A 27,674-nucleotide genomic window follows, 5' to 3' on the forward strand; every position below is an offset into this window, starting at 1 on the left:
TTTAATGCAAGAACACTCATGCAACACAATTATTGCTCACACAAAGCATAATTACAATGGAAACTAATATTTTGAGGAAGGTATTTACTTTCCCTTCATTCAATGAAAATTTCATCAACTATGTGTATATTCTTTCACTCCAGAAGACAAAGGATTTATGCATTGAAGACACAACCTGCATCTACACCCTAGACCTCCACAGAATGGTTTTGGGGGAGTCGGCCGACATCTGACTAGGGGATGCCAAGATACCTAGACCTGATAACCTAACCTATGCCAAAGACAGAAGATCTACTGCCATATTGTACATCTTATGTCACTCACATATGTCACTGAGAGCAGGGTTTCCCAAACTCAGACCTGGGACCCCACCTGGGTGCACGTTTTGGTTTTTGCCCAAGCACTACACAACTGATAATCAAAGCTTGATGAGTTGGTTATTTGAATCAGCAGTTTAGTCTGAGGGTAAAAATGTGCACGCAGGGGTGGGGGCCCACAGGATCAAGTTTGGGAAACCCTGACTCTGAGGATTAGATTGGATTTTTTATTTATTTAATTTCACCTTTATTTAACCAGGTAGGCCAGTTGAAAGAAGTTCTCAACTGCCACATGGCCAAGATAAAGCAAAGCAGTGCGACAAAAACAGAGTTACACATAAACAAAGGTACAGTCAATAACACAATAGAAAAATCTATTTACAGTGTGTGCAAATGTAGATGAGTAGGGAGGTAAGGCAATAAATAGGCCATAGAGGGGAAATAATTACAATTTTAGCAGTAACACTGGAGTGATAGATGTGCAGTTGATGATGTGCAAGTAGAGATACTGGAGTGCAAGAGGATAAATAACAATATGGCGATGAGATAGTTGGGTGTGCTATTTACAGATTGGCTGTGTACAGGTACAGTGATTGGTAAGCTGCTCTGACCGCTGATGCTTAAAACCTCTTGGGGATAGGGGGCAGAATTTTCAGCTTTGAGTAAATACCATGCCCAATTTCAACTTCCTGCTACTCATGCCAAGAATATAAGATCTGCATATTATTCATATATTTGGATAGAAAACACTCTGAAGTTTCTAAAACTGTTTGAATCATGTCTGTAAGTATAACAGAACTTATGTAGCAGGCAAAACCCAGAGGACTAACTGTTCAGAATTTCTTTTTTTTCTCCCCTCTGTCCCCGGATTTGTTTTTGCCAAAGAATATTTCATAGGAACCTATTTTCAGTTCCTACCGCTTCCACTGGATGTTACCAGTCTTTGGAATTTGACTTCTTCATTCCTTTGTGCAATGAAGAAGTAGGCCAACTCGGAACTGGGGACACTTTTGTGAGTTGCGCAAGACGTGAAAAGCAACGCGGTTTGTTTTCCTTCCTGTATTGAATACAGATTGCCCCATCTACAATTTGATCGATTATTAACGTTTAAAAATACCTCAAGTTGTATTACAAAAGTAATTTGAAATATTTTGGCAAAGTTGCGCTTTTTGTAAGCTGTTTTTTTCTGGATCAAACGCGCTTTATAAATGGATGTTTTGGATATATATGGATGGAATTAATCGAACAAAAGGACCAATTGTGATGTTTATGGGACATATTGGAGTGCCGACTAAAGAAGCTCGTCAAAGGTAATGCATGTTTTATATTTTATTTCAGCGTTTTGTGTAGCACCTGCAGGGTTGAAATATGCTAGCTCCTTTGTTCACTACTTGTGCAGATGGTGCAGGCTATCAGATAATAGCTTCTTATGCTTTCGCCGAAAAGCATTTTAAAAATCTGACATGTTGGCTGGATTCACAGCTTTAATTGAGTACCTTAAATGTGTGATTTAATGGAAGTTTGAATTTTATAGGATTTTATTTGAATCTGGTGCTTGACCAGTTGAGACATTTGCATCCCACCGATCTCTAGATAGGATAGACACTTAAAAACCTTGTTCCTTATTATTTTTTAAGTGTTTTGATTGGCTCTTGCTTGCAACTAGTAGCATGAAGTTGAAACGTTTCAACTGTATGCAACCAAGTTGCTGATTAGTTGCATGAGTGGTGTTTCATGAAGCAATCAAGAAGCAACTCAATTGCAAGCCACTAGAATTTCGTGCAAATTCTGTGGTGTAACGGCTGCCTAAGAAGGACAGGATCTGAAAGCGCTACACCCTCAAGCCTGTCATTGTTTGGCAAACAACTGAAAACCTAATGAGAGCTTTTCTCTGACCTCTGTTTTAGCCTCCCCCTACCAATTAGCATGTGTTGATTGTCAACTGTTAAGTACCATGTAAAAAAAAATGGATGACTAACTAAATAAAAATGTTGCGTACTCTAATTGGTATCAGATGATCTAAATGCTTATTTGATAACAGTGCGTCACACCCAAACACATTTATATGGGTAGCCTAGTGTTAGTGTCAGCAGCTGTCCAAAGGCCAATGCCCACTTATTTATTCATAGAACATGTGTAGCTTGGAAAGGCCAGTGAATGTTTGAAAATGCTGTGCCATCTAATTCAACGAGTTTATCATGGTGACAGCTCAGGTTTTTTTTCTGCGCTTGCTTCCTTTATTCATTCCTCACTGTAACACATCATTGATAACAGAAAGCCTTTTAAACAGTGCATGTTAAGTCATTAGCTATGAAAGTTGTGAAAGCTTCTATAAGCAATATGATTTTATGACCAGTTATAATTAGAGGTCGACCGATTAATCGGAATGGCCGATTTCAAGTTTCCATAACAATCGGAAATCGGTATTTTGGGCGTCGATTTGCCGATTAAAAATAAAAGCAAAAATATCATTTTTTATTTTTAATATATATTTTGTTTTATATATATATATATATATATATATTGCTCAAAAAAATAAAGGGAACACCAACTCATCCTAAATCTGAATTAAATATTTTTATTAAATACTTTTTTCTTTACATAGTTGAATGTACTGACAACAAAATCACACATCATCAATGGAAATCAAATTTATCAACCCATGGAGGTCTGGATTTGGAGTCACACTCAAAATTAAAGTGGAAAACCACACTACAGGCTGATCCAACTTTGATGTAATGTCCTTAAAACAAGTCAAAATGAGGCTCAGTAGTGTGTGTGGCCTCCACGTGCCTGTATGTACGTCTGTCACGTGCTCAGTGTGAACCTGCTTTCATCTGTGAAGAGCACAGGGCGCCAGTGGCGAGTTTGCCAGTCTTGGTGTTCTCTGGCAAATGCCAAATGTCCTGCACGGTGTTGAGCTGTAAAGCACAACCCCCACCTGTGGACGTCGGGCCCCTCATGGAGTCTGTTTCTGACCGTTTGAGCAGACACATGCACATTTGTGGCCTGCTGGAGGTCATTTTTAGCTCCTCGTTGCACAAAGGCGGAGGTAGCGGTCCTGTTACTGGGTTGTTGCCCTCCTACGGCCTCCTCCACGTCTCCTGATGTACTGGCCTGTCTCCTGGTAGCGCCTCCATGCTCTGGACACTACGCTGACAGACACAGCAAACCTTCTTGCCACAGCTCGAATTTACATTTACATTACATTTAAGTCATTTAGCAGACGCTCTTATCCAGAGCGACTTACAAATTGGTGCATTCACCTTATGAATTGATGTTCCATCCTGGATGAGCTGCACTACCTGAGCCACTTGTGTGGGATGTAGACTCCGTCTCATACTAGAGTGAAAGCACTGCCAGCATTCAAAAGTGACCAAAACATCAGCCAGAAAGCATAGGAATTGAGAAGTGGTCTGTGGTTATCACCTGCAAAACCACTCCTGTATTTGTCACATACACATGGTTAGCAGATGTTAATGCGAGTGTAGCGAAGTGTAAAGGGATAAAGAATATGTACATGAAGATATGAATAAGTCATGGTACAGAACGGCATAGGTATCTGACTGAGCGGTGGTAGACCGAAGCAGGCGCGTAAACATTCATTCAAACAGCACTTTCGTGCGTTTTGCCAGCAGCTCTTCGTTGTGCGTCAAGTATTGCGCACAACGAAGAGCTGCTCAACTCCCGAGATGAGGCTGGTGTATCCGAAGTGAAATGGCTAGCTAGTTAGCGTGCGCTAATCGCGTTTCAAACGTCACTCGCTCTGAGCCTTCTAGTAGTTCCCCTTGCTCTGCATGGGTAACGCTGCTTCGGTGGTGGCTGTTGTGTTGTGTTGCCGGTTTCGAGCCCAGGGAGGAGCGAGGAGAGGGACGGAAGCTATACTGTTACACAGGCAATACTAAAGTGCCTATAAGAAAATCCAATAGTCAAAGGTTAATGAAATACAAATGGTATAGAGGGAAATAGTCCTAGAATTCCTATAATAACTACAACCTAAGACTTCTTACCTGGGAATATTGAAGACGTTAAAAGGAACCACCAGCTTTCAGATGTTCTCATGTTCTGAGCAAGGAACTGAAATGTTAGCTTTTTACAAAGCACATATTGCACTTTTACTTTCTTCTCCAACACTTTGTTTTTGCATTATTTATACCAAATTGAACATGTTTCATTATTTACTTGAGGCTAAATTGATTTTATTGATGTATTATATTAAGTTAAAATACGTGTTCATTCAGTATTGTTGTAATTGTCATTATTACAAAGAAATAAATAATCGGCCAATTTAATCTGTATCGTCTTTTTTGGTCCTCCAATAATCGGTATCGGCGTTGAAAAATCTTAGTCGGTCAACCTCTAGTTATCATACACCTGATAATCCAGTAGACCTGCATATGTTTCTAGACGTTAACTCAAGATTTTTTGTATTTGCTTCCTGTGACCTCCAACTGACAATGTGAATCCTCTTTTGCTTTCCTCATGCTGGTTTAGACTAAACAAGCTCTGTTCAAAAGATGCGGTGATGGAATATGAAAGCTCTGAAGTCAAATGAATCTGCTGTGAAGGGGAGTGGGGTGCGCTAAACATTTTTGATTTTGTCTAGTAAGGAGAATATGTCTCCTTGCTTATCTCTTGGAGAGGAGCCTTTTGAATATTACTATTCTCTTGTATCTGAAATAACGTTTCCTCTCTTAGTCTAACTTTTATCATGGTTTGATCTATTCTCTAGGTTTTCTGTTACTTCAGTGGCTGGATTAACATTTTGTATATTTAGCAGGGTTTTTAAACAAGCATACGGTACCTCTTTCTTTCAGTGGAGATCTGTTGATAAGAATGCCTTACTGGATGAAATTGCCATCTTTGTGCCAACATAATATATTTTAAAACTTTGCTTGGCTGCTATCCCTAAGGTGTGTTATCTCCAGGGGTGGATTTTTGGCCATGGGTGTCAACTGGTAGATCCCAATTTCTACAAACAGAGTTGAAATTCTTTACCTCAGGATCCAAAGCATGTACTCTGGCTTAAATAGATTTGTGGAAAAAGTGCATATTTAAACAAAATCAATATTTATCTATATACCTTAGACCAGTTGCTAACTAGAAAGGGCTACTGGGTGTACCAGTGTTTCCAAGCATTGACATGTCATCTTCGCTCCAATGTGTAATCAGACCAGCAGTTTTCAATATGACTTACCATATTGACACAGCATTAATAGCTGGCGACCGAGCTATGTGACTGTGTGCTTGTCACCCTTTCCACAGACAGACTGAACTGACATGGTTATCAACTTCCGCCCTGCCAGAACCTAAGGCTGTGGGAAATAGACTTGACAGACTTGGCTTAGGCAACACACTGACCTCCCAAAAAACAAATAGGAAGTGCACTCGAACTGTGTGGTGGGGCCAGGTTGTTGTTGTCTACATTGAGAAATGGGGATTTTGCTGTGCCAGGAAATTATTCAATCCCTACGGGAGAGGATTTTCTATTATTTTAGACAGTGTGCGTATGTGAAAGAGATGCATTACACAGGCATGCAGATGCTTGTAGGGTAATTTCAGCCTGTGCTGAGTGGCAGGATCCCCTTGTGGTTGGGGAGGGGGGGGGTAATTAAGTTACTTCTTCTTTCAAGGCACTCTGCAAAGAGTAGTAAACAGATAATTATGGCTAAGGTGTCAGGCGTGAAAAGATTTATACATAACCCAGGTAGAAATGTGATATTTGGACCCTTTGTACGTAGATCCTTTGCTGAATACATATTTTCCAGCTGCATTTAATAATTGTATTAATTGATGGAGATGGGTGATAATACAGAAGATCTCCAAACATACATTTACCACAAATGTTTTGTTCGTTTCGGAGAATCCCAAATTTATTACGAAATACTCTTGTGTATCGATGCTTCAGTGAGATTGTGGTGGTGGTGACTTGGGGTGTGTGACAGTTTTGTTTCCTGTCTGGACAGGCCATCCAAGTGATGTGAACTTTCATGAAGCCCTGTTTTATTAGATTAACAAGGTTCTTCCCTTTTTGAGTAGTGTTCAAAACCCATACAGCCCCATACAGCTAATGATTGAATCTGTATTTTTGTACTGACAATATAAGGCCAGGTGTTTGTAATCTGTGACACCTTTATTGGTGTAAATGTGTTATTGATAAATGCAGGCCAAATCGGATGTAGTGGAGGATTTCATGCGTAAAGCAGGAATTATTTCCGTCTTCGACTCATACCCAGAGGCAGTGATTGGAGTCTCACTGTCACCCTCCCCTAGTATGCTATTTGAGGAGGAGGGCCGGACATGAGGTTTGGCACGACTTCAGTAACTGTTTATGCAGCTGTTACATGTCTGACATCAATGTTAAAACATGCGACTGGGAAAACTTTTTTAATATTTTTTTTTTATAGAGAGTAACAACTAAAGACCAATGTTTGTTTCATTATCTTTGGACTTAAAATGTATGTATTAAGGTCATTCCTCAATTCTCCCTAAGTTCAACACTGGTAACCTGTGCCTCTAAGCAATTCTTATATTGATTGTAGGTCTGGGTGATGGCTCAGGGATCTGAAATATCTAGGTCAATGAATGCTAATACTTTGTAGAGTCAACCCTAGCACCCTTTTGGAATATATTTTAGTTTTCAAGTGCTTTTAAACTTTAACTATGAGGCTGGCTATGCAAGTACAGACAAAGTCTAGGAATGGAGTGAGGCAAAACCACTTACGACTACTGTCTCCCTCTAAATCAGATTCTCATTTTATATTTGACATTTTAGTAATTTCACATTCATCTTAAGATGGCTAGGTGAGACAACAACATCACAATTATAGCAAGTTTATTTTCCCTCAATAAAGTAGTTGTCAGTGGTAGGAGGAAAAGACAAGTGCCTTTTCTATTTTTGGGGGTGGGGAGCACCGTTGGATTTATTTAAGATACTCTTTAAAGGGGCAGTGCAGTCCAATGTAATTTGCCTGTTTTTTATGATCTTCCTACACTGAGGCCGAAATAACACTCTGGAATTGTGAACATTATGATAATGCCCTTTTTGTGTAAGAAGTTTGGAGAAAAAAAATGCCTGGAATTTCAGCCTGTTCAGGTGAGATGGATTTTTATGGCCCAGATCATTACATCACAATCTGATCTAAATATTCTGACCAATGACCACTTACCTTTTTATTTGCGTAGGTTCCCTGTACCCTAGCGCTCTGGTTCCCTGTACCCTAGCGCTCTGGTTCCCTGTACCCTAGCGCTCTGGTACCCCTTTGAAGGGGTAAGGTGAGAGGACCGCCTAGACTCTAGTCTAGAGACCAATCTGCCAATCAGGGCTGTGTATGTAAAGATATTTTTTAATTGTAACAACATGCCAACAATGGCTAATAGAGGCTCAGGTCTGAGCTGGAGCTGCACTTCCATAATGGTAGGAGGGCCAAGAGACCAGAGGTGGCAGAACAGAGTTATTTTACAGGCCTATTCCTCTACTACTACATTGTTTGCTGTAAATTCTCTGCATGTACAGTTGAAGTGGAAAGCATATCACACCCATCACCGGCTTGCCCTCAGTCCGCCCTTGCTTGAGCAACTTTAAGAGAACAGCAGATGTATGCAGAAATATTGCCAGATGTGCCTTATCAGGCCAGTTAGCTTGTTTTAAAAAATGTAAAGACCTGAATGTTTCCATTGAGTCTGTGGCATACTTCTTAATTATTTAACATCCCTTGTGCTCAGCTTCACAAGTACCATATTTTAAAAGTCCAATGCAGCTGTTTCTATCCCAATATCAAGTCATTTCTGGGTATCAATGAAGTACCTTAATAGCAAAGAGTAGCATAATAGCAAAGAGCAATTCTTCAAGCAAGAATTTTGCTAGGAGTGGTCTAAGTGGGGAGGGGAAAACTGAAAACTAGCTGTTATTGGCAGAGAGGTCTTTCTTATTAGTCTGTTAATTTAATACATTTTACTGCATGGTGATGTCACCATGGAAGGGCAAAAGCTCCATCCCACTAAAACAGGCTAAAATATCATACAGTCCTTTCAAACAGCTCCTACATTGAAAAGGGTATTGTCAGGATTTTCACTATTTCACAGAATTCCAGGTGGGAATGTATATAAAACACAATCTGTTTTTTATTTTATTTACTGGGTATTTAAGATCAAGTGTGATCAGATTGTGATTTAATTTGTACAAGGAAACAAACCACACAAGCATAACCTTTTACTTACACAATAAAATAAGTTATTCAATTTAGGAATATTTTAAGTTTTTGACAATCCAAATGTTTCAGATGAAAGAACCAGTAAATGACAAATCCCCTGGCAGTCTCACTGCATACCACCAGCATGCGTATTGTTATACGGAGCAGAAAAGCCTATTGTTATGACTTGTTTAGCATTCTTTTTTAGAAATAGATGTCTGGTGAGATGATGTGGTTTTTAAGAGATTGTTAGACAGTGAGCATTCATCAGACTGTGCATGTCCTATTCAGTGCAGCACTATAAGATTCAAGGCATTAGGCTTCTCAAACTCTGTCAATAAAAATGTAATGAAAAAAATGTAAGATAACAACATGTAAAGTACTGGTCTCATGAGATGAAATGAAAGATCCCAGAAATGTTCCATACGCACAGTTTTTATTTCTCTCAAATGTTGTTGCACACTTTTTCTAATGTTAGTGAGCATTTCTCCTATGCCAAGATATGCCACACGTCAGGTGGATGGATTATCAGGGAGCTGATTTAAACAGCATGATCATTACACAGGTGCATATTGTGATGGGGATAATAAAAGGGCACTCAAATATGTGCAGTTTTATGCTGAGGAGTATTTCTGTCTATAACAAAGTTATTTTGTGGGAGAATACTCATTCTGATTGGCTGGACCTGGCTCCCCAGTGAGTGTGCCTGGCTGCTAAGAGGGAGGGCTTGCTCATTCATGAGAAATCCGTAGATTAGGGCCTAATTTATTTTGATTTTATTTCGTAACTCATTCAAATGTTAAGTTGTTGCATTTATATTTTTGTTCAGTATATATTTTTTTGATTCAAGTTTTTCCAAATCAGTTAGTTAGGCCTAATCGTGCAATCTACACTGAATTAAAAATATAAATGCTAACATGACATCTCCTTCGCATTGAGTTGATCAGGCTGTTGATTGTAGCCTGTGGAATGTTGTCCCACTCCTCTTCAATGGCTGTGTTAAATTGCTGGATATTGGCGAACTGGAATACGCTGTTGTATATGTCGATCCAGAGCATCCCAAAAATGCTCAATGTATGGTGGGTATGCAGGCCGTGGATGAACTGGGACATTTTCAGCTTCCAGGAATTGTGTACAGATCCTTGCGACATGGGGCTGTGCATTATCATGTTGAAACATGAGCTGATGGCGGCGCATGAATGGCACGACAATGGGCCTCGGGATATCATCACGGTATGTTTGTGCATACAAATTTTAATCGATAAAATGATTTTGTTTATTGTCCGTAGCTTATGCCTGCCCATACCATAACCCAAACGCCACTATGGGACACTCTCTTCACAACATTGACATCAGCAAACCGCTCGCCCACATGACGTCATACACGTTGTCTGCCATGTGCCCAATACAGTTTAAACCGGGATTCATCCTCGAAGGGAATACTTATCCAGCGTGCCAGTGGCATTTTCCCACTGAAGTCAGTTATGACGCCGAACTGCAGTCAGGGCAAGACCGTGGTGAGGACCACAAGTACGCAGATAAGCTTCCCTGAGACGTTTTCTGACAGTTTGTGCAGAAATACTTTAGTTGTGCAAACCCACAGTTTCACCAGCTGTCGGGGTGGATGGTCTCAGACGATCTCGTAGGTGAAAAAGCCAGATGACGAGGTCCTGGGCTGGCGTGGTTATACGTGGTCTGCGGTTGTGAGGCCAGTTGGACAAACTACCAAATTCTGGCCTATGGTAGAGAAATTAACAATACATTTTCTGAGAACAGCTCTGATGGATATTCCTGCAGTCTGCATGCAAATTGCACCTGAGAGTTGTGGTATATCTTGTCAAAGGAGAAATGCTCACAGGGATGTAAACAAATTTGTGCACAACATTGTAGAGAAATAAGCTTTCTGTGTGTATGGAAAATTGATGCCATCTTTTATTTCTGATCATGAAGCATGGAACCAACACTTTACGTGTTGCGTTTATTTTTGTTCAGTATAGATACATTTGTTGTTCTTTAAGTTATCTATTCCAAGGTAGGTTTTCATAAAGCCACAGACATTGATTACACTTGTCCCAACTACAGTATTCAGAGGGCTGTGGAGTGACACTGAGCGAATTGTTCCTTCTGTGCCCTACTGAGATCTTTTGTCTTGATTCATTTAGGCGGGGTGGGCAAAGCAGGCCATGTTTTGTTTGTTCCTGTCATCCTCGTGTTGTAACGCCTATTGGTTGGGTGGCTTCATCTTAGGTGGCCTGAGCAAATAAAGCTTAGCCAAACAGGATCTCTGTTTTGTGACCCCATGGATTTAAGCCTACACCAATGACAAAACAAAGCAGCATAGGGTTTTAGTTTGCTACGTAATTCATATTTCAAACAAAATAAATCTGATTTGTTTCCTGTAATGCATAACAGAAGGGCCTACAGCACTGCCTGTGAAACTTTCTCACTGGTTTTATTAATGTAGTTTGCTCTAGGGCCTAGGCAGACAGACATATTTTAATAACCCCCCCCATGGATCTTCCCATGATGTAGCCTACCAAAATAATTCAGTAGTCAAGGGACAGTAGCAAGTGGGAATTTCACAGGCTTGCCAACACAACTAGTCGTTCTCTTTTCACACTGGGAACTAAGGAGATGAGATCCCGCCCAAAGTTTGAATTAATGATGGGGCAGCGTATTTAACCATTTAAAAGCAATCATTACCTCCCACCCTTGGTTCCTTCCTGCTCGTCCTCCTCTGCCTTCCTTAATTGGAGACCCCATGGTGGACACTGGCTTTGTCCCAAATGGCACCCTATTCCCAATATAGTGCACTACCTTTGACCAGGTCCACTAGAGCTCTGGTCAAAAGTAGTGCACTATATAGGGAATAAGGTGCCATTTTGGATGCAGTCTCGGATAACCTCCTCCGCCCACCCCCCCAGGATACTACATTGTTGTTCAGTATACTCACCTCAACAATGGTCCACTACGACTAGTCTACCTCCGTCTTGCGAGGATGTGCATTGATTTTAATCCCCTCACCACCAATCTGTGCCTGCAGGCTGCTTCTGTGTTTACTGCTAAAGCAGGGGAGGAGATTGAATTGATAGGAACAGCATTCCACTATCATGTGAAGAATTGCTTATAAGTAAAAAATAAGCCTGTGTTTGTCCTAAAAGTTTCCCAATATGAGAGACTAACAAATTGAAATGTGGTTATATATTTACAAGAACATTGATGTGTAAATGTCAACAGTATTACAGGTTTCCACATGTCCCTAATATACCAGCCAAGTTACTCAGAACCCAAGCTTAGTTTATGCCTACCTGATTTCCTCTGCAGCGTACAGCACTGTTTGAAAGATAATAGCATGGCAACCTTTTTTCCAATTGGCTAAGCCTGTTGTGCCTTGATTTCAACTGTCCAGAACATTTTGATTGACCACCTAAAGTACAACAGTGGCAATGATTCCACTGTTTGGTGGAAATATAGAGCTGCCAGCTTTTTGGCATCATTGTGGTGTTTCTCATATTCCTTTCAAACCAAGAAGAAAACCCACCAACTTTAGCATGCTGCCAACTTTTCTTTAAATCCGAAAGGTATTGCCGGCAACAAAGCCTAGTTTGTTTCCACCAACAGACCTAGTCATGATTGCAGTAATGTGTTTAAAAGTCCCGCTAACCCCTCAGTATAAATTAGAGGTTGACCGGTTAATCGGAATGGGCGATTAATTAGGGCCGATTTCAAGTTTATAACAATCGTAAATCGGTATTTTTGGGTGCAGATTTTTTATTTATTTTTACTATACATTTATTTAACTAGGCAAGGCAGTTAAGAGCACATTCTTATTTTCAATGACGGCCTAGAAACGGTGGATTAACTGCCTTGTTCAGGGGCGGAAAGACAGATTTTCACCTTGTCAGCTCGGGGGATCCAATCTTGCAACCCTATCTAGTCCAACGCAATAACGACCTGCCTCTCTCTCGTTGCACTCCACAAGGAGACTGCCTGTTACACGAATGCAGTAAGCCAAGGTAAGTTGCTAGCTAGCATTAAACTTATCTTATAAAAAAACAATCAATCATAATCACTAGTTAACTATACATGGTTGTTGATATTACTAGGTATTATCTAGCGTGTCCTGCGTTGCATATAATCTGACTGAGCATACAAGTATCTAAGTATCTGACTGGGCGGTTGTAGGCAGAAGCAGGCGCGTAAACATTCATTCAAACAGCACTATCGTGCGTTTTGCCAGCAGCTCTTCGTGGTGCAGCAAGCATTGCGCTGTTTATGACTTCAAGCCTATCAACTCCCGAGATGAGGCTGGTGTAACCGAAGTGAAATGGCTAGCTAGTTAGCGCGCGCTAATAGTGTTTCAAACGTCACTCACTCTGAGCCTTCTAGTAAGTTGTTCCCTGGCTCCGCAGGGGTAATGCTGCTTCGGTGGTGGCTGTTGGGTTACTGATTCGAGCCCAGGGAGGAGCGAGGAGAGGGACGGAAGCTATACTGTTACACTGGCAATACTAAAGTGCCTATAAGAACATCTAATAGTCAAAGGTTAATGAAATACAAATGGTATAGAGGGAAATAGTCCTAGAATTCCTATAATAACTACAACCTAAAACTTCTTACCTGGAAATATTGAAGACTCGTATTAAAGGGAACCACCAGCTTTCAGATGTTCTCATGTTCTGAGCAAGGAACTGAAATGTTAGCTCTCTTACATGGCACATATTGCACTTTTTTATTGCACATGTATTTATGAATTGTCAAGTTAGCAAGTCGGGGAAACCAAAATCAACTTTCTGGACAACATTTTGGTTTGTTGTTATCTTGCTATCTAGCTGACTAGCCAGCTCTATATAATTACCAGAACAACTTTGTAAAGAAAATCATGTATTGCAAGCTGCTAACTTACTTTTGTGAATGGGAAGAAACGAAAGCAGTGCATTCTGTCCTAACAGAGGAATTTAGAACTTGATTAATAGATGCGTTACAGGAGTTAATGGAACGCAGACGTTCCATTAACCAGATTGACGCATATTCAATATCTGATCTTACAAAGTGGATATTCATCAATTCCATCATGATTGATCTATTGTAACAGGCCCACAGTGTGGTTACTTAGATGTATTTGGCTGTTTGAATGTTTCTTGCTCATTTGCCGCTAATCAATCGCTAAATAAAAGGAGAATGTCGACGAGAGGTAAAAATGGGTCTGTTTGAAAGGGGATCATATGTTTTTACAAGCAACATGCTGTGAATCCTGTGAAAGAAGTATCATAACGCTGGGAAAGCACCTCTTTCTGACAGAGACGGGGCTCCCTTTGAGTCGCTGAACCTGCCGGAAATAGTTTATTTTAGAGATCAGCCGGGTGAGGGGGATCTTTATTCCCGTCTGACAGTTCTCATAGAGACCGTAACAGGCGATCTGCCCTTCAGATGATGAACTCTGGCACATTCCTCAGATTCCTCAATTGTAATGTTGCCCTCCCCCAGCCTTTCTGAATAGAACTTTCAATTTGTTCAGGTTTTTATCTCGGGAGGTTTTACTTGTCAGATTCTGACCCGACATGACACCTGTTAGAGAAAAGCAAAATAGCCCAAATGAGGTTTTTTTTCTCCTGTTTAATGCAGAAGCACACGGCCATCTTCTCCCCTGCAGCTCATGCTTTTTTCCTTTGCTTACATTAACAGGGTTTGGGTATCCCCTTTGGTCAGTGAAGACTAGCTACATGGTGTGTAAGCACACACGCAAGTACAAATCTACTTCAGAAGTGCTTTAGTTTCCTTTTTAGAAATTAATAATAATTTGATGTGAATAAATTTGCCCTCTAGGTTACTAGATCCTACTGTGATCATATTAGCAAGGTGTAACCTGAATTGGATTGTGCCCTGAAGTAAAATGATTGCAGTGAGTTGATGCCATGGTTGTTGCTGTATCCGATCCCCTTGTCTGTCCGTGTATTGGTTCAGCCCGTGGGAGTGTTGAGTTAAATCAGATGTTCTACATATCTCCCGAGCAGATGGAGAAAATCGTGTACAAGGGGGAGAAAGTTGTCATGCCCACACGTTAAAACTCAAAGCGGTCATTGTTCATCTCCCACGTAAAGAATGTGATGAGGTCATGGGAGGAAATCTAATTGGACCATGGTGTGGCTTGTGGCCTTCCCCTGGACATTAACACACACCCTTCAACAATCCGTAATCCCCCTCCCATCCACCAGATATTCCCTGCTGCTCACCCTCAGGCTGTGCCTCTACTGGGTGTAAGGGGATGGAGGCCCAAATCCCACAGGCAGGTAATCCCAGAAAACGCTGGAAAAGGTGAAAATTAGAACACACCTTAAAAGTAGCATGTAGAGGGAGAAGTTTCTAAATGACACCTTGATGATATCAACCCAGAGATTTCTTGATAATATATGTATTTTAAATGGCTGATTTAGCTGTTTTCCCCTTGAATGTAAATGGAGCGAAACTATTTCTAGGGCTCTGATATTAGGGCTTAGGCCAATTTTTAGGGCTCTGATATTTCTATTAGTTTGGCTGAACTAATTGTTTTTTTTCTAATGATTTTCTGAAATTATTAGGCCTTTCATAAGCTGAGGGCTTGAAAAAAATCTGAATTCTCAAATGAAATGTTATTCGTCACATGATTCATAAGCAACTGGTGTAGAATAACAATGAAATGCTTACTTACGGGCCGTTCCCAGCAATGCAGAGAAGAAAAAATAAATAAACTAATAAGAGGAATAAGTACACAATGAGTAACAATATCTTCGCTATATACACAGGGTACGAATACCAAGTCTATGTGCAAGGTTATGAGGTAATTGAGGTAGATATGTACATACACAGTGCCTTCGGAAAGTATTCAGACCCCTGGACCTTTTCCACATTTTGTTACATTACAGCCTCAAATTCAAAAATGTATTAAATTTGTTTTTTTCCCTAATCAATCTACACACAATACCCCATGATTGACTAAAATAAAAGTTGTACTTTTTTGATCATTTATAAAACATGTAAAAGTGATCATGCTCACTTAAAGTATTCAGACCCTTTACTCAGTACTTTGTTGAAGCACCTTTGGCAGCAATTACAGCATCAAGTCTTCTTGGGTATGACGCTACAAGCTTGGCACACCTGTATTGGGGAGTTTCTCCCATTCTAATCTGCAGATCCTCTCTAGCTCTGTCAGGTTGGATGGGGAGCGTCGCTGCACGCTTTTTTTCAGGTCTTTCCAGAGATGTTAGATCGGGTGCAGGTCTGGGCTCTGGCTAGGCCACTCAAGGACATTCAGAGACTTGTCCTGAAGCCACTCCTGCGTTGTCGCGACTGTGTGCGTAGGGTCATTGTCCTGTTGGAAGGTTAACCTTTGCCCCAGTCTGAGGTCTTAATATGCTACAGAGCGCTCTTCATCAAAGATCTCTGTTTTTTGCTCCGTTCATCTTTCCCTCGATCCCGACTAGTCTCCCAGTCCCTGCCGCTGAAGAACATCACCACAGCATGATACTACCACCACTTGTGCTTCACTGTAGGGATGGTATTGGCCAAAGAGTTCAATCATGGTTTCATCAGACCAGAGAATCTTTTTTTCTCATGATCTGAGAGTCTTTAGGTGCGTTTTGGCAAACTCCAAGCAGCATGTTGTGCCTTTTACTGAGGAGTGGCTTCTGTCTGGCCACTCTACCATAGAGGCCTGATTGGTGGAGTGCTGCAGCGATGTTTGTTCCTCTGGAAGGTTCTCCCATCTCCACAAAGAAACTCTGGAGCTCTTTCAGAGTGACCATTGGGTTCTTGGTCACCTCAATCACCAAGGCCCTTCTCCCCTTGATTGCTCAGTTTAGCCTGGCTGCCAGGTCTAGGAAAAGTATTGGTGGTTCCAAACATCCTCCATATAAGAATGATGGAGGCCACTGCGTTCTTGGGGATCTTCAATGCAGAACAGAGTAGATCATAAACAGTATGGGTCAATACTGTCCAGGTAGCTATTGGTTAACTATTTAACAAATGAACAAATTGGCTTGGGGGTAGAAGCTGTTCAGGGTCCTGTTGGTTCCAGACTTTGTGCATCGGTACTGCTTGCCGTGCGGAAGCAGAGAGAACAGTCTGACTTGGGAGGCTGGAGCCTTTGACAATTTTTAGGTCCTTCCTCTGACACCGCTTGGTTTTGTGGTCCTGGATGGCAGGGAGCTCGCCACCAGTGATACATTGGGCCATACGCACTACCCTCTGTAGCACCTTGCAGTCAGGTGCCAAGCAGTTGCCATACCAAGCGGGTATGCAGCCAGTCAAGATGCTCTCAATGGTGCAGCTGTAGAACTTTTGGAGGATCTGAGTGCCCATGAGTCTTTTCAGCCTCAGAGATTGAATAAGATATTATGAATAGATTATCTTATTCAATAAGAGATTGTCTGCAGAGATTGAATAAGGGATTTGGTGTGACTGAGACTTTTCTCCCAGGAAGGGAGAGCTCCAACTTTCAGTACCATTTTCCCTTACAGCCTTGCTCTCGTTGCTTCAGGCTGAGTGTGTTAGCAATCAGGTTTGTTTTTTGATGCCTTTGTGGGATGTCAATGAAACCTTATCCCAAACCCAATCACTAATGATCAGTTTTATCACCTCATCTCTGACAACTGAGAGGTGTGTTGAAAGACCCTAAATCAAATGGCCAACAGCGAAGCATACCACCTTGGTTTAACCCAAGAATGTCTACAATAATACTGTACATTCAAAGGAATTTGACATCAAAAGAACTAGCCTTGTCTCAATGGGTGGGAAGCCACCATATCATGTCCACTTTAATAACTAGCCCATAACCACATACACTATTTGCACCCCCCCCCCCCTTAAGCTGCTGCCACTCTGTTTAATTATTTATGCATAGTCACCAACTACCTACATGTACATATTATCTCGATTAACCGGTGCCCCCGCACATTGACTATGTACTGGTATATAGCCTCGCTATTGTTATTTTACTGCTGGTCTTTAATTATTTTTTACTTTCGTTGGTTACTTTTCTATTTTTTTTCTTAACCAACAATGCAGTTTAAAGAATAATAAGTCTTAAGGGCTTGTAAGTAAGCACACCTGTTCTATTCGGCGCATGTGACAAATAACATTTTGATTTGGTTACTCATTTTCTATAATACATTTGTCATTAATGCATACTTTAGTTTCGCAAGCCAATCCTAACTATTGTTAGTGCAATGACTGGAAGTCTATGGTAACAACTAACATGTTCCTCTGACTCTAGGGAAGTAGATAAAGGGCTTCATTGCCAAAATAAACTGTTGTCAAACATTTTAGGTAAAGTCATGAGGGGAACTGGCAGAAACCACCTGGCACTGAAAATGTTGGAAAGAGTCATCCAACAGCCACAGAACATCAAGTACAAAATGTTCTGCATGTTGAATTAATGGCAGTGTGTGGGCTTCTTCCTCTTGACTGTAATGTTCTTAACCTCTTGGGTCGACCCGGGACGCATGCATCCCATCTAGACATCTGGAAATGCAAATGCGCTACGCTAAATGCTAATAGCACTTGTTAAAACTCAAACGTTCATTAAAACACACATGCAGAGTACTGAATTAAAGCTACACTCGTTGTGAATCCAGCCAACAAGTCAGATTTTTAAAATGCTTTTCGGCGAAAGCATGAGAAGCTATTCTCTGATAGCATGCAACACCCCAAAAGACCCGCAGGGGACGTAAACAAAATAATTAGCATAGTCGGCGCTACACAAAACGCAGAGATAAAATATAAAACATTCATTACCTTTGACGATCTTCTTTGTTGGCACTCCTAGATGTCCCATAAACATCACTATTGGGTCTTTTTTTCGATTAAATCGGTCCATATATAGCCTAGATATCGATCTATGAAGACTGTGTGATCAAGGAAAAAAACAGCGTTTTATAACGCAACGTCATTTTTTTCATTAAAAAAGTCGACGATAAACTTTCACAAAACACTTCAAAATACTTTTGTAATGCAACTTTAGGTATTAGCAATCTATCAAATTGATCACGGGGTGATGTATATTCAATAGCTCCAAGTCTTCAAATCATGTTCAGAAATTTCTACTCCAAAACATCCTGTCGGAGACCGGAGGAAATGGGCTGTCTCTTGTCAATTGCCTAGGCTTCGTTTCTTGGTCAAACGAACAAGACTGGTGACATCGTGTGGAAGCTGTAGGAATTGCAATCTCGGCTCCAGGTAATGTGGTTTCCATTCAACAATACATGCAAGTGGCGAATTGATATATTTTCCAATTTTCAGTGATCAGATTTTCCTGCGCTTTTCGATGAAACGCACGTTCTGTTATAGTCACAGCCGTGATTTAACCAGTTTTAGAAACGTTTGAGTGTTTTCTATCCACACATACTAATCATATGCATATACTATATTCCTGGCATGAGTAGCAGGGCGCTGAAATGTTGCGCGATTTTTAACAATGTTCGAAAAAGTAGGGGGTAGGATTAACAGGTTTTAAGGAAAGATCTCCCCTGTGTTAAAATATAATTAATGAGATTGTCTTCGGGAAAAGGTACCATCTGTTTTTCATATGATGTTCACGGCTTATGAGTATAGAAATTGGCTATGCGATTAACATATTATAAACTTTTCAAAGATGCCCCCTCTGCTGACCCCCTGGAATGTCCCCCTTGGTAGTCATCAGCAGAAAGGTCCAAGATCTGTTTGTTGAAAAACTCTGGTCTTGTGAGGTTTGTCTGCTTACACGTCCAAGCTTGCTGTGATAAAACACCACTTGTGTCCTAATGACATGTTAGAGACCATAGGAAACATCAGTGTGGCTTGTCAGAATCTTTGGCAATGTAAATGCAGATTTCACATTTCCTCAAACCAGTCGAATGCATCTTTGAGTGTTGGATATATTTGCAGAATGTGCATATAATTACATGATTCGCAGAATATTACATTTGACTTTTTCTTTACAGTATGTGATAAAGTCCTTGTTTAGTTCTGGCCATTCATGGTTCAACAATTGTAAGCCAGGCACAAATTCTCAGATTCAATCAATGCTTGATTTGTTGAACATGCATGTCTTCTTCTCCAGAACTTTTGAATTGCTGATCAAAGACAATCCTCTTTTTAGAACAGTCATGAGCTTTCATTCACATTTTAACAAACAATATGTCTCCATACACCTCCCCTTTTCCCCCTAACTTACTTGTCTCTGTTCTCCCTCTCGAGTCGTTCTCTTGTCAGCCCACCCCTTTACTAGCCTAGCGGAAGCACATTCCAGCAGAGAGGAAGAGACGAAGCTAAAGGTTTTACTCAGCCCATAATCTGTCCAAGAAATTGAGCTCGCGAAGTGAGGATTTGTGCATGTAGGTCAATGATTGTCAAATTTTGTTAACACTTTTTTTCTATTGCTACATGAGGCTCATTTGATCAAATATAATTTCCATAATGGTTAGGTTTTGTTTTTACAAATGTACTGATCTAAGCAGACGCACGTGGTATTTCGACAACTTTGAAAAAGACTACTATTGGCGTTGTGCCTGTTGTCAGATATAGATGGAGAACTCATCATGGGTATAACCTGTTTTAGCATGGACATTGCCATTGAGGGCTTCCACTATTTTAAAGTAGTCAACTGGGTGGAGATTTCCTATGAGTTGGGAGCGGTCAGCCAATGAAAAATAAGAAAATTGACTCCTTTTAAAATGGAGATGGCCTAAATGACACTGTCAGATGCTATAAGGGCAAAGATAAAAAGATGAGTCTTCTCTATCTCTGGCCTGTTGTTCACACACACACGTATCTGCCATCTCATTAGCTAGAATGGTCCAATCTGATCTCGCCTCCTTCCGCCTGCTTTTCATCTTTGAGGACATGTATTTATGTTGTTAGAGCAGTCACTTGATTATCTTGTCAATATAAAAGATCATTGATTCCAGACAGTTCACTCTCCACCTCCCCTCCCCCAACCACCACCTCACAGCCTCACTCTACTACAACATGCTTGAGGAGGGGGCAGGTGAACACATCATGGTTAAAGTCCCCTCCCTTAGTTATCGGCTGTCACTCACAGGAGTTTATTTTCATTTAAAACATTACTGCGTTTGGAGCTCGAAAATATATTTCACCGGGTCTGTATCTTACAATGGTAGTGTTAAATGGTAGTGTTAAGTCGGTTTTAACCCATACCAATTTATGGTGATCGTGTGGAAGAAGTTTTGTTTAATGTAAATCTGACAACTTCCCCACCCTAGTCTACTGTTACTAATGTGTAAAATGACAAGATACCTTCCACTGTAAACCAACTTAGTCTTTATCTTATGTCTTTTTAATACTTTTTTATACTTATAGGAGAACACAATGGGTTCTCTCGGCCAGACTTTGTTTGCGCTCTCAACTGTAAATAATTTTGCCTATCAATTAACCAATTGTTTTGTAAGGAAAACCGGAATTCCTCAAGGCTTCATGCTGTAGACCAGTGGTTCCCAAACGTTTTATAGTCCCATACCCCTTCAAACATTCAACCTCCAGCTGCATACCCCCTCCAGCACCAGGGTCAGGGCACTCTCAAATGTTGTTTTTTGCCAACATTGTAAGCCTGACACACACACACACATTATACATTTTTTAACATGAGTGTGAGTTTTTGTCACATCTCGGGTCATGGGAAGTAAACAAAGAGCTCTTATAGGACCAGGGCACAAATAATAATAATAATCAATAATTTTGCTCTTTTATTTAGCCATCTTACATATAAAACCTTATTTGTTCATAAAAAATTGTGAATAACTCATCACAGGTTAATGAGAAGGGTGTGCTTGAAAGAATGCACATTACTCTGTAATGTTGTATTGGAGAGAATCTGTCTTAAATCATTTTCCACACAGTCTGTGCCTGTATTTAGTTTTCATGCTCGTAAGGGCCGAGAATCCACTCTCACATAGGTGCATGGTTGCAAAGGGTATCTGCCTTAACAGCGCGATTTGCCAAGGCAATAAACTCTGAGCACAGCCCAATCCAGAGATCTGGCAGTGGCTTCTTTTTTAATTCTATTTTCACAGAACCGCTTGTTGCAATTTTGATGAGGCTCTCTTGGCAGTAAGAGTCTCTCGGTGGATGCTGCAGTGTACCCAAGTGGCATCTGGAGCAACTGCTTGCACGTGTGGTACCACTCCACTATGTCTCCCTGTCAAGGCTTTTGCTCTATCAGTACAGATACCAACACATCTTGACCACCAACGTCCATTTGATGTCACAAAGCTGTCCAGTACTTTAAAAATATCCTCTCCTGTTGTCCTGGTTTCCAGTGGTTTGCAGAAGAGGATGTCTTCCTTAATTGACCCCCCATAAACATAACGGACATATACCAGGAGGTCTGCCAGGCCCGCCACGTCTGTTGACTCATCCAACTGTAACGCATATATTTCACTGGCTTATGCGAAGCAGTAATTGTTTCTGAACATCTGATGCATTGTGAAACAGTGTTGTTTGATGAAGGCATTGTCTGTATTAGAGGTCGACCGATTAATCGGAATGGCCGATTTAATTAGGGCCGATTTCACGTTTTCATAACAATCAGAAATCGGTATTTTTGGGCGCCGACATTTTTTTATTTGTTTACCTTTTCATTTAACTAGGCAAGTCAGTTAAGAACACATGCTTATTTTCAATGACTGCCTAGGAACGGTGGGTTAACTGCCTTGTTCAGGGGTTCCAATTTTGCAACCGCACAGTTAACTAACGCTCTAACCATTGCACTCCTCGAGTAATCTGCCTGTTACGCGAATGCAGTAGAAGCCAAGGTAAATTGCTAGCTAGCATTAAACTTATCTTAGAAAAAACAATCAATCATAATCACTAGTTATAACTACTAATCCAGTTTAGCAGGTGAAATTGTGTAATTTCTCTTGCATTCATTGCATGCAGAGTCAGGGATATATGCAACAGTTTGGGCTACCTGGCTCATTGCGAACTAATTTGCCAGAGTTTTACATAATTATGACATACATTGAAGGTTGTGCAATGGAACAAGAACATTTAGACTTAGGGATGCCACCCGTTAGATAAAATACCGAACGGTTGCGTTTTTCACTGAAATAATAAACGTTTTGTTTTTCGAAATGGTAGTTTCCGTATTCGATCATATTAATGACCAAATAATCGTATTTCTGTGTGTTATGTTATAATTAAGTCTAATTTGACGGAGCAGTATGACTGAGCAGCAGTGGGCCCGTAATCATTCATTCAGACATCACTATCGTGCATTTTGCCAGCAGCTCTTCGCAAGCATAGCGCTGTTTATGACTTCAAGCCTACCAGCCTAATGGCTGGTGTAACCAATGTGAAATGGCTAGCTAGTTAGCTGGGTGTGCGCTAATATTGTTTCAAACGTCACTCACTTTAAGATTTGGTGTAGTTATTCCCCTTGCGCTGCAAGGGCTGCGGCTTTTGTGGAGCGATGGGTGACGATGCTTTGAGTGTGGCTGGTGTCGATGTGTTCCTGGTTTGAGCCCAGGTAAGGGTGAGGAGGGGGACGGAAGCTATACTGTTTCACTGGCAATACTATAGTGCCTATAAGAACATCCAATAGTCAAAGGTATATGAAATACAAATGGTATAGAGAAATAGTCCTATAAATACTATATTAACTACAACTTAAAACCCCTTACCTTGGAATATTGAAGTCTCATGTTAGAAAGAACCACCAACTTTAATATGTTCTCATGTTCTGAGCAATGGCACATATTTTTTACATGGCACATATTTTTACATGGCACATATTACTTTCTTCTCCAACACTTTGTTTTTGCATTATTTAAACCAAATTGAACATGTTTCATTATTTACTTGAGGCTAAATTGATTTTATTGATGTTTTATATGAAGTTAAAATAAGTGTTAATTCAGTATTGTTGTAATTGTCATTATTACAAATAAATAAAAATATTTTTAAAATTGTCCGATTTAATCTGCTTTTTTGGTCCTCCAATAATCGGTATCGGCGTTGAAAAATCATAATCGGTCAACCTCTAGTCTGTATAGTTTTTTGGGGGTCCTTTTCTCCCAGCCACATCCGCGGCATCAGGAAGAATTAAGTCATCCACGATAGTATGGGCCTTGCGTGTCCTAGCCACTCGGTATCTCACCATATAAGACGCTTTAATTAATGGTATCTGTTGCTTTTATACATGTCTTACTACTCAAAAGTCGTCTTTATTCCTGCTCCAAAAACTCCCGTGGCTTATTTTTCTAATCATGTTTCGCTTCTAAATTTCCTTTCCTGCAATAGAGTAAAGGTTAATGTGATTGGATGTTAATTATTTGACTAGGCTACCTGTATTTGACATTGTTATTTCGCTGAACACTAGATGGTTTATTTTTGGCAGTGAAACGAGGCTACTCAGGCAAGGAAAAAAACTCTCCCAAATGTATAGCCCCGTTAGAAAATATGAATGTGCTGTTTGAAAATGTGAAGGGAAAAAAATGTCAAAGAATCACACGTTTATTTGGCGTACCCCAGTTCGGGAATACCTGCTCTATGCTATAGTTATTTTGTCACATAAACTAAAATTAGGCAAACTATTAGAATTTTAGCAATAGTTATAGTAGAGCGATTTCTGGGTAGTGCATCTTTAAAGTGCATCAGCTCAATCATAAAAGCGATCATTGCATTAGACTACAATTTTAGTGAAGACTGAAATGTTAGCTATTCCTGCTCAATATTGATGTTTGTTACTGCAGGCCTACATCACTGAAATGATGCATTTATAGGGCATAGCTGGCTTTGTGGTTATTACTTTGTACAGTTTTAGCTAATCAGTGAAAGAATGCACCAAGGGCTTGAAAGCTAAAAGTAGGCCTACAGTGACAATCACAGTGTACTGTAAAACTCATTTTCGTTGAATGTACTAAGAACAAACCTTGGCCACCCAAGACTCTTAGTCGGACTCTTACACACCAGTAAGATTTGTAAAATGTTTGCTTGCAGAGAGTACTTAGCGCCTGTGAACAATGTCAACAGACTTTGTTAAAATACTCCATTCCAGAAGGTGGCAGTAGCATTGCATTCTTACGTTTTGTTTGGCGATGCGAGTCCCTGTGTATTTTGCTTTGTAGGTATCCAGTGTTGGATAACTAGCTACCTGTGCTAGTGTTGCTATTGTTGTAAAAAGCCGTTGTTTATTCTAGACAGATAACCACAGCTAGATAACTAGCTAGCAAGATGACGAAGAAACTATTCAATTCACTCTACATAATCCCATACTGCCAGTGGCTGCCCATAGCCAATTATTTAGCTGGCTAGATAACCTTAGCTAAACCTTCAGAATGTAATTCGCTAATTTTGTCCTTTTTGTTGTCACTCCTGTCGGTTTTCCCACTTGGAGGTTTGTGCTCTCTGACTGAGTCAAGTTTTTGGCCACTGAGGAGCATTGCAATTTTACAAGTAGCAATGGCAGATTCATCACTACCAGTTCAGTACGCAGCTGGTGCATATTTTGTTCTAGCAAGAGAAGAAACGGCCTCCTACTGTGATAAGTACCTATTGGCAGACAGATTCTCTTAATGATTTAAACCTCAGCTGCCAAAGAGTAACCATGTCCTTGTTCAAGGCTAAACCATAATTTCCCTTGCCCTTTCCTCGTTATCTTCAGAACTTGCCTTGCCTGTGAACTAGACTACTAGTCTAGTGACTGCCTGACCACCTGTATTCACTGTTGAGGCTTCCTTTGTCTCCACTGAGTGGCTCTTCCATGTTGGGTTGACGAGAGGCCCTTTTGTTTGCCTCTGCTTGCCACTTCCTTGCTGTGCCAACAGATGCTGTTTGTCTTGTTTACGAGGATGTGGGGGTGGTTTTAGAAATTAGATGTCAATGACAGTCTGTTCCCAGTGCAATTTTCCCCGATGCGTTTGCTTGTTCACAGAATGTCACATTCAGATGCTTTGGTGTCATGCCTGTGCATCATAATGGAAGTGGCTAGTGGAAAGAGTGGGCAAATTGGTTGTAAAAGGTCAGACAAATGGTTAAGCTTAAAGTTCTTTGTCTATGACATGTAATTGAAATGTCAACCAGTCAAGTATGCCTGTGTCTCGTTGCACTTGTGTGTGATTTAGGTTTTTTCCATGTTTTAATTAGCAACTTTCTGTGTTAAGCTAAACTTTTTTTCTACTTGAATAGATTTGAGGAGAAATATAACACAATCGAATGGGTATAAGCGCAAATAAACATCATTGTATTACTTCCAGCTTTTTCTTTTCATTTGAAAAGATTTCTCTAGATGTTAAAGCAGACCTGTTGAAATCCACGCCTCGTTTAGTGACTCACAGGCCAGTTGAGGTAGAATTTGTACAAGTCTTATGTTTGAATAGGAGACTCCCTGGGCCAAAGCAGGCACTCCAGAACATTTATAGAATACTCAACTATTCACTTTAATCTCAATGTAAACGCATGAATTCATGATAAATACAAACTCACACCCTACATATATAGATATTGCTTTCAAATTAACCTTCATCTACAAAGCTTGCTCACTTAAAAGACAAAGGAAACGCTCTTTTGTTATTTATTTCATTAGTCTATTGTCGGTGCAGTCCCAAAATGTTTTGCACGTCAGCAGTTTTTCAAGATTTAACTTTAAGATATAATATCCCTTTTAAAATACAGAAACACAGCCAACCAAATGCATCAAAAGGCTGTATTTTGAAAGTTGCATATCTTAAACTTGATTGCTGACATGTCAAACATTTCCGGACTATATCAACAATGGGCTAATGAAACAAATACCAAAATATCATTTTGGTGTGGAATTTTCCTTTTTAATAGAGGTCCCTCAAAAGTCAAAGTTCATTGTCATGGTCAATGCAACAACATACACAAACACTCACTGGAGAGGAAATGAACTGATTAATTTAAATCCTCTCTTTCCAAGCCCTTCTGTAGTTGAGACATCTATATGTTTCAGTAAGTTACATGGCTTCACCTATATTTGCACACGCCACAATGGTCCCTGTATATATGTTTTATTTTCTTTGCAGATCTGTTTAGAGAGCACATTTTTTGTTAAACAATTGTACCCCCTGTCACTGTGTTGAAAGATCATTTAATTTCTTTACACAAAATAAATGACGTCTCCCCATACCATTTCTCCTAGCGCATATAGTCTGGTGTTCATCCCCCTTCAAGTCCTAGCCTGCCTAGACATGCCAAATAGGTTTTGAAAAGACCCTCCGGTATTACTGGAGGACACTGGAGAGCTTTAGAAATCCTTTTTTGTCTTGGTTTAAACAGACAATGCATCTGGAAAAGGCTTGTTGTAAAAGCAGTCTTTAGTGACTGATTAGCTTTTTTGGGTCATTGAGCAACAGCTTAATATTTATCCATGTGTTGTGCAAGATATTTTTTTTGTCTTTATTAACTACGTAGTTAGAATAGTTATGGTAGCTTGTATTGTTCACTGTGAACTATGCACTCATCTTTTGGCTAAAGTATCAAAATTCTCATGTTTCTTTTCTGTTCTTCAGGCAAGGCTTTCGACATCACTTACGTGCGACTCAAGTTCCACACCAGCCGCCCAGAGAGCTTCGCCATCTACAAGCGTACAAGTGAGGATGGACCATGGACGCCTTACCAGTACTACAGTGGCTCCTGTGAGAAGACCTACCAGAAGACCAACAGGGGCTTCATCCGCACCGGACAGGACGAACAACAGGCCCTCTGCACAGACGAGTTCAGCGACATCTCACCCCTGACTGGAGGAAACGTCGCCTTCTCCACCCTTGAAGGCCGGCCCAGTGCTTACAACTTTGACAACAGCCCAGTTCTTCAGGTAAAGAACAACATCTGCTTTTTTATAGCATTCTAGAGACCTTGACATAGGAACATTGTGTGATGCTTTTGTTCCAGCTATGATCCCAGACTTGTGTGTCCCTGGGTGGCTATTTTATTTAGCTTTTATTTTTCCAAGGTTGTCTGCCAGCACAGAGTATGTAGTGCATCATATATAGGTAGTGTTGAGGCAATCGATGATGTGGACAGAGTAATGATAAGTTAACCCCTATACTTGAGATATTTTGGCCTGGACATTTGCTGTTGGCAGGCGTGCCCAATGGAAGGGAGTAGCACACTAGTCCAGTTGGGAAAGTGTGAGAGCCTGACCAGTGCCAAGTGCTGCAACATGTTGCTAGGTGAC

The 27,674-nt window shown here is 40.5% G+C and overlaps 1 protein-coding gene across 1 annotated transcript in view; it reads left to right on the plus strand.

The window, feature by feature from the left end:
- LOC124041883 (laminin subunit gamma-1-like) overlaps nt 1–27,674 on the plus strand; it is a 70,502-nt gene that overhangs the window by 16,614 nt on the left and 26,214 nt on the right. Inside the window, exon 2 of the mRNA XM_046359992.1 lies at nt 27,007–27,311. Coding sequence (XP_046215948.1) covers nt 27,007–27,311 — 305 coding nt within the window. The remainder of the gene's footprint in view (nt 1–27,006; nt 27,312–27,674) is intronic.

This window comes from Oncorhynchus gorbuscha, linkage group LG08 (assembly GCF_021184085.1).
Source record: "Oncorhynchus gorbuscha isolate QuinsamMale2020 ecotype Even-year linkage group LG08, OgorEven_v1.0, whole genome shotgun sequence".
NCBI lineage: Eukaryota > Metazoa > Chordata > Actinopteri > Salmoniformes > Salmonidae > Oncorhynchus > Oncorhynchus gorbuscha.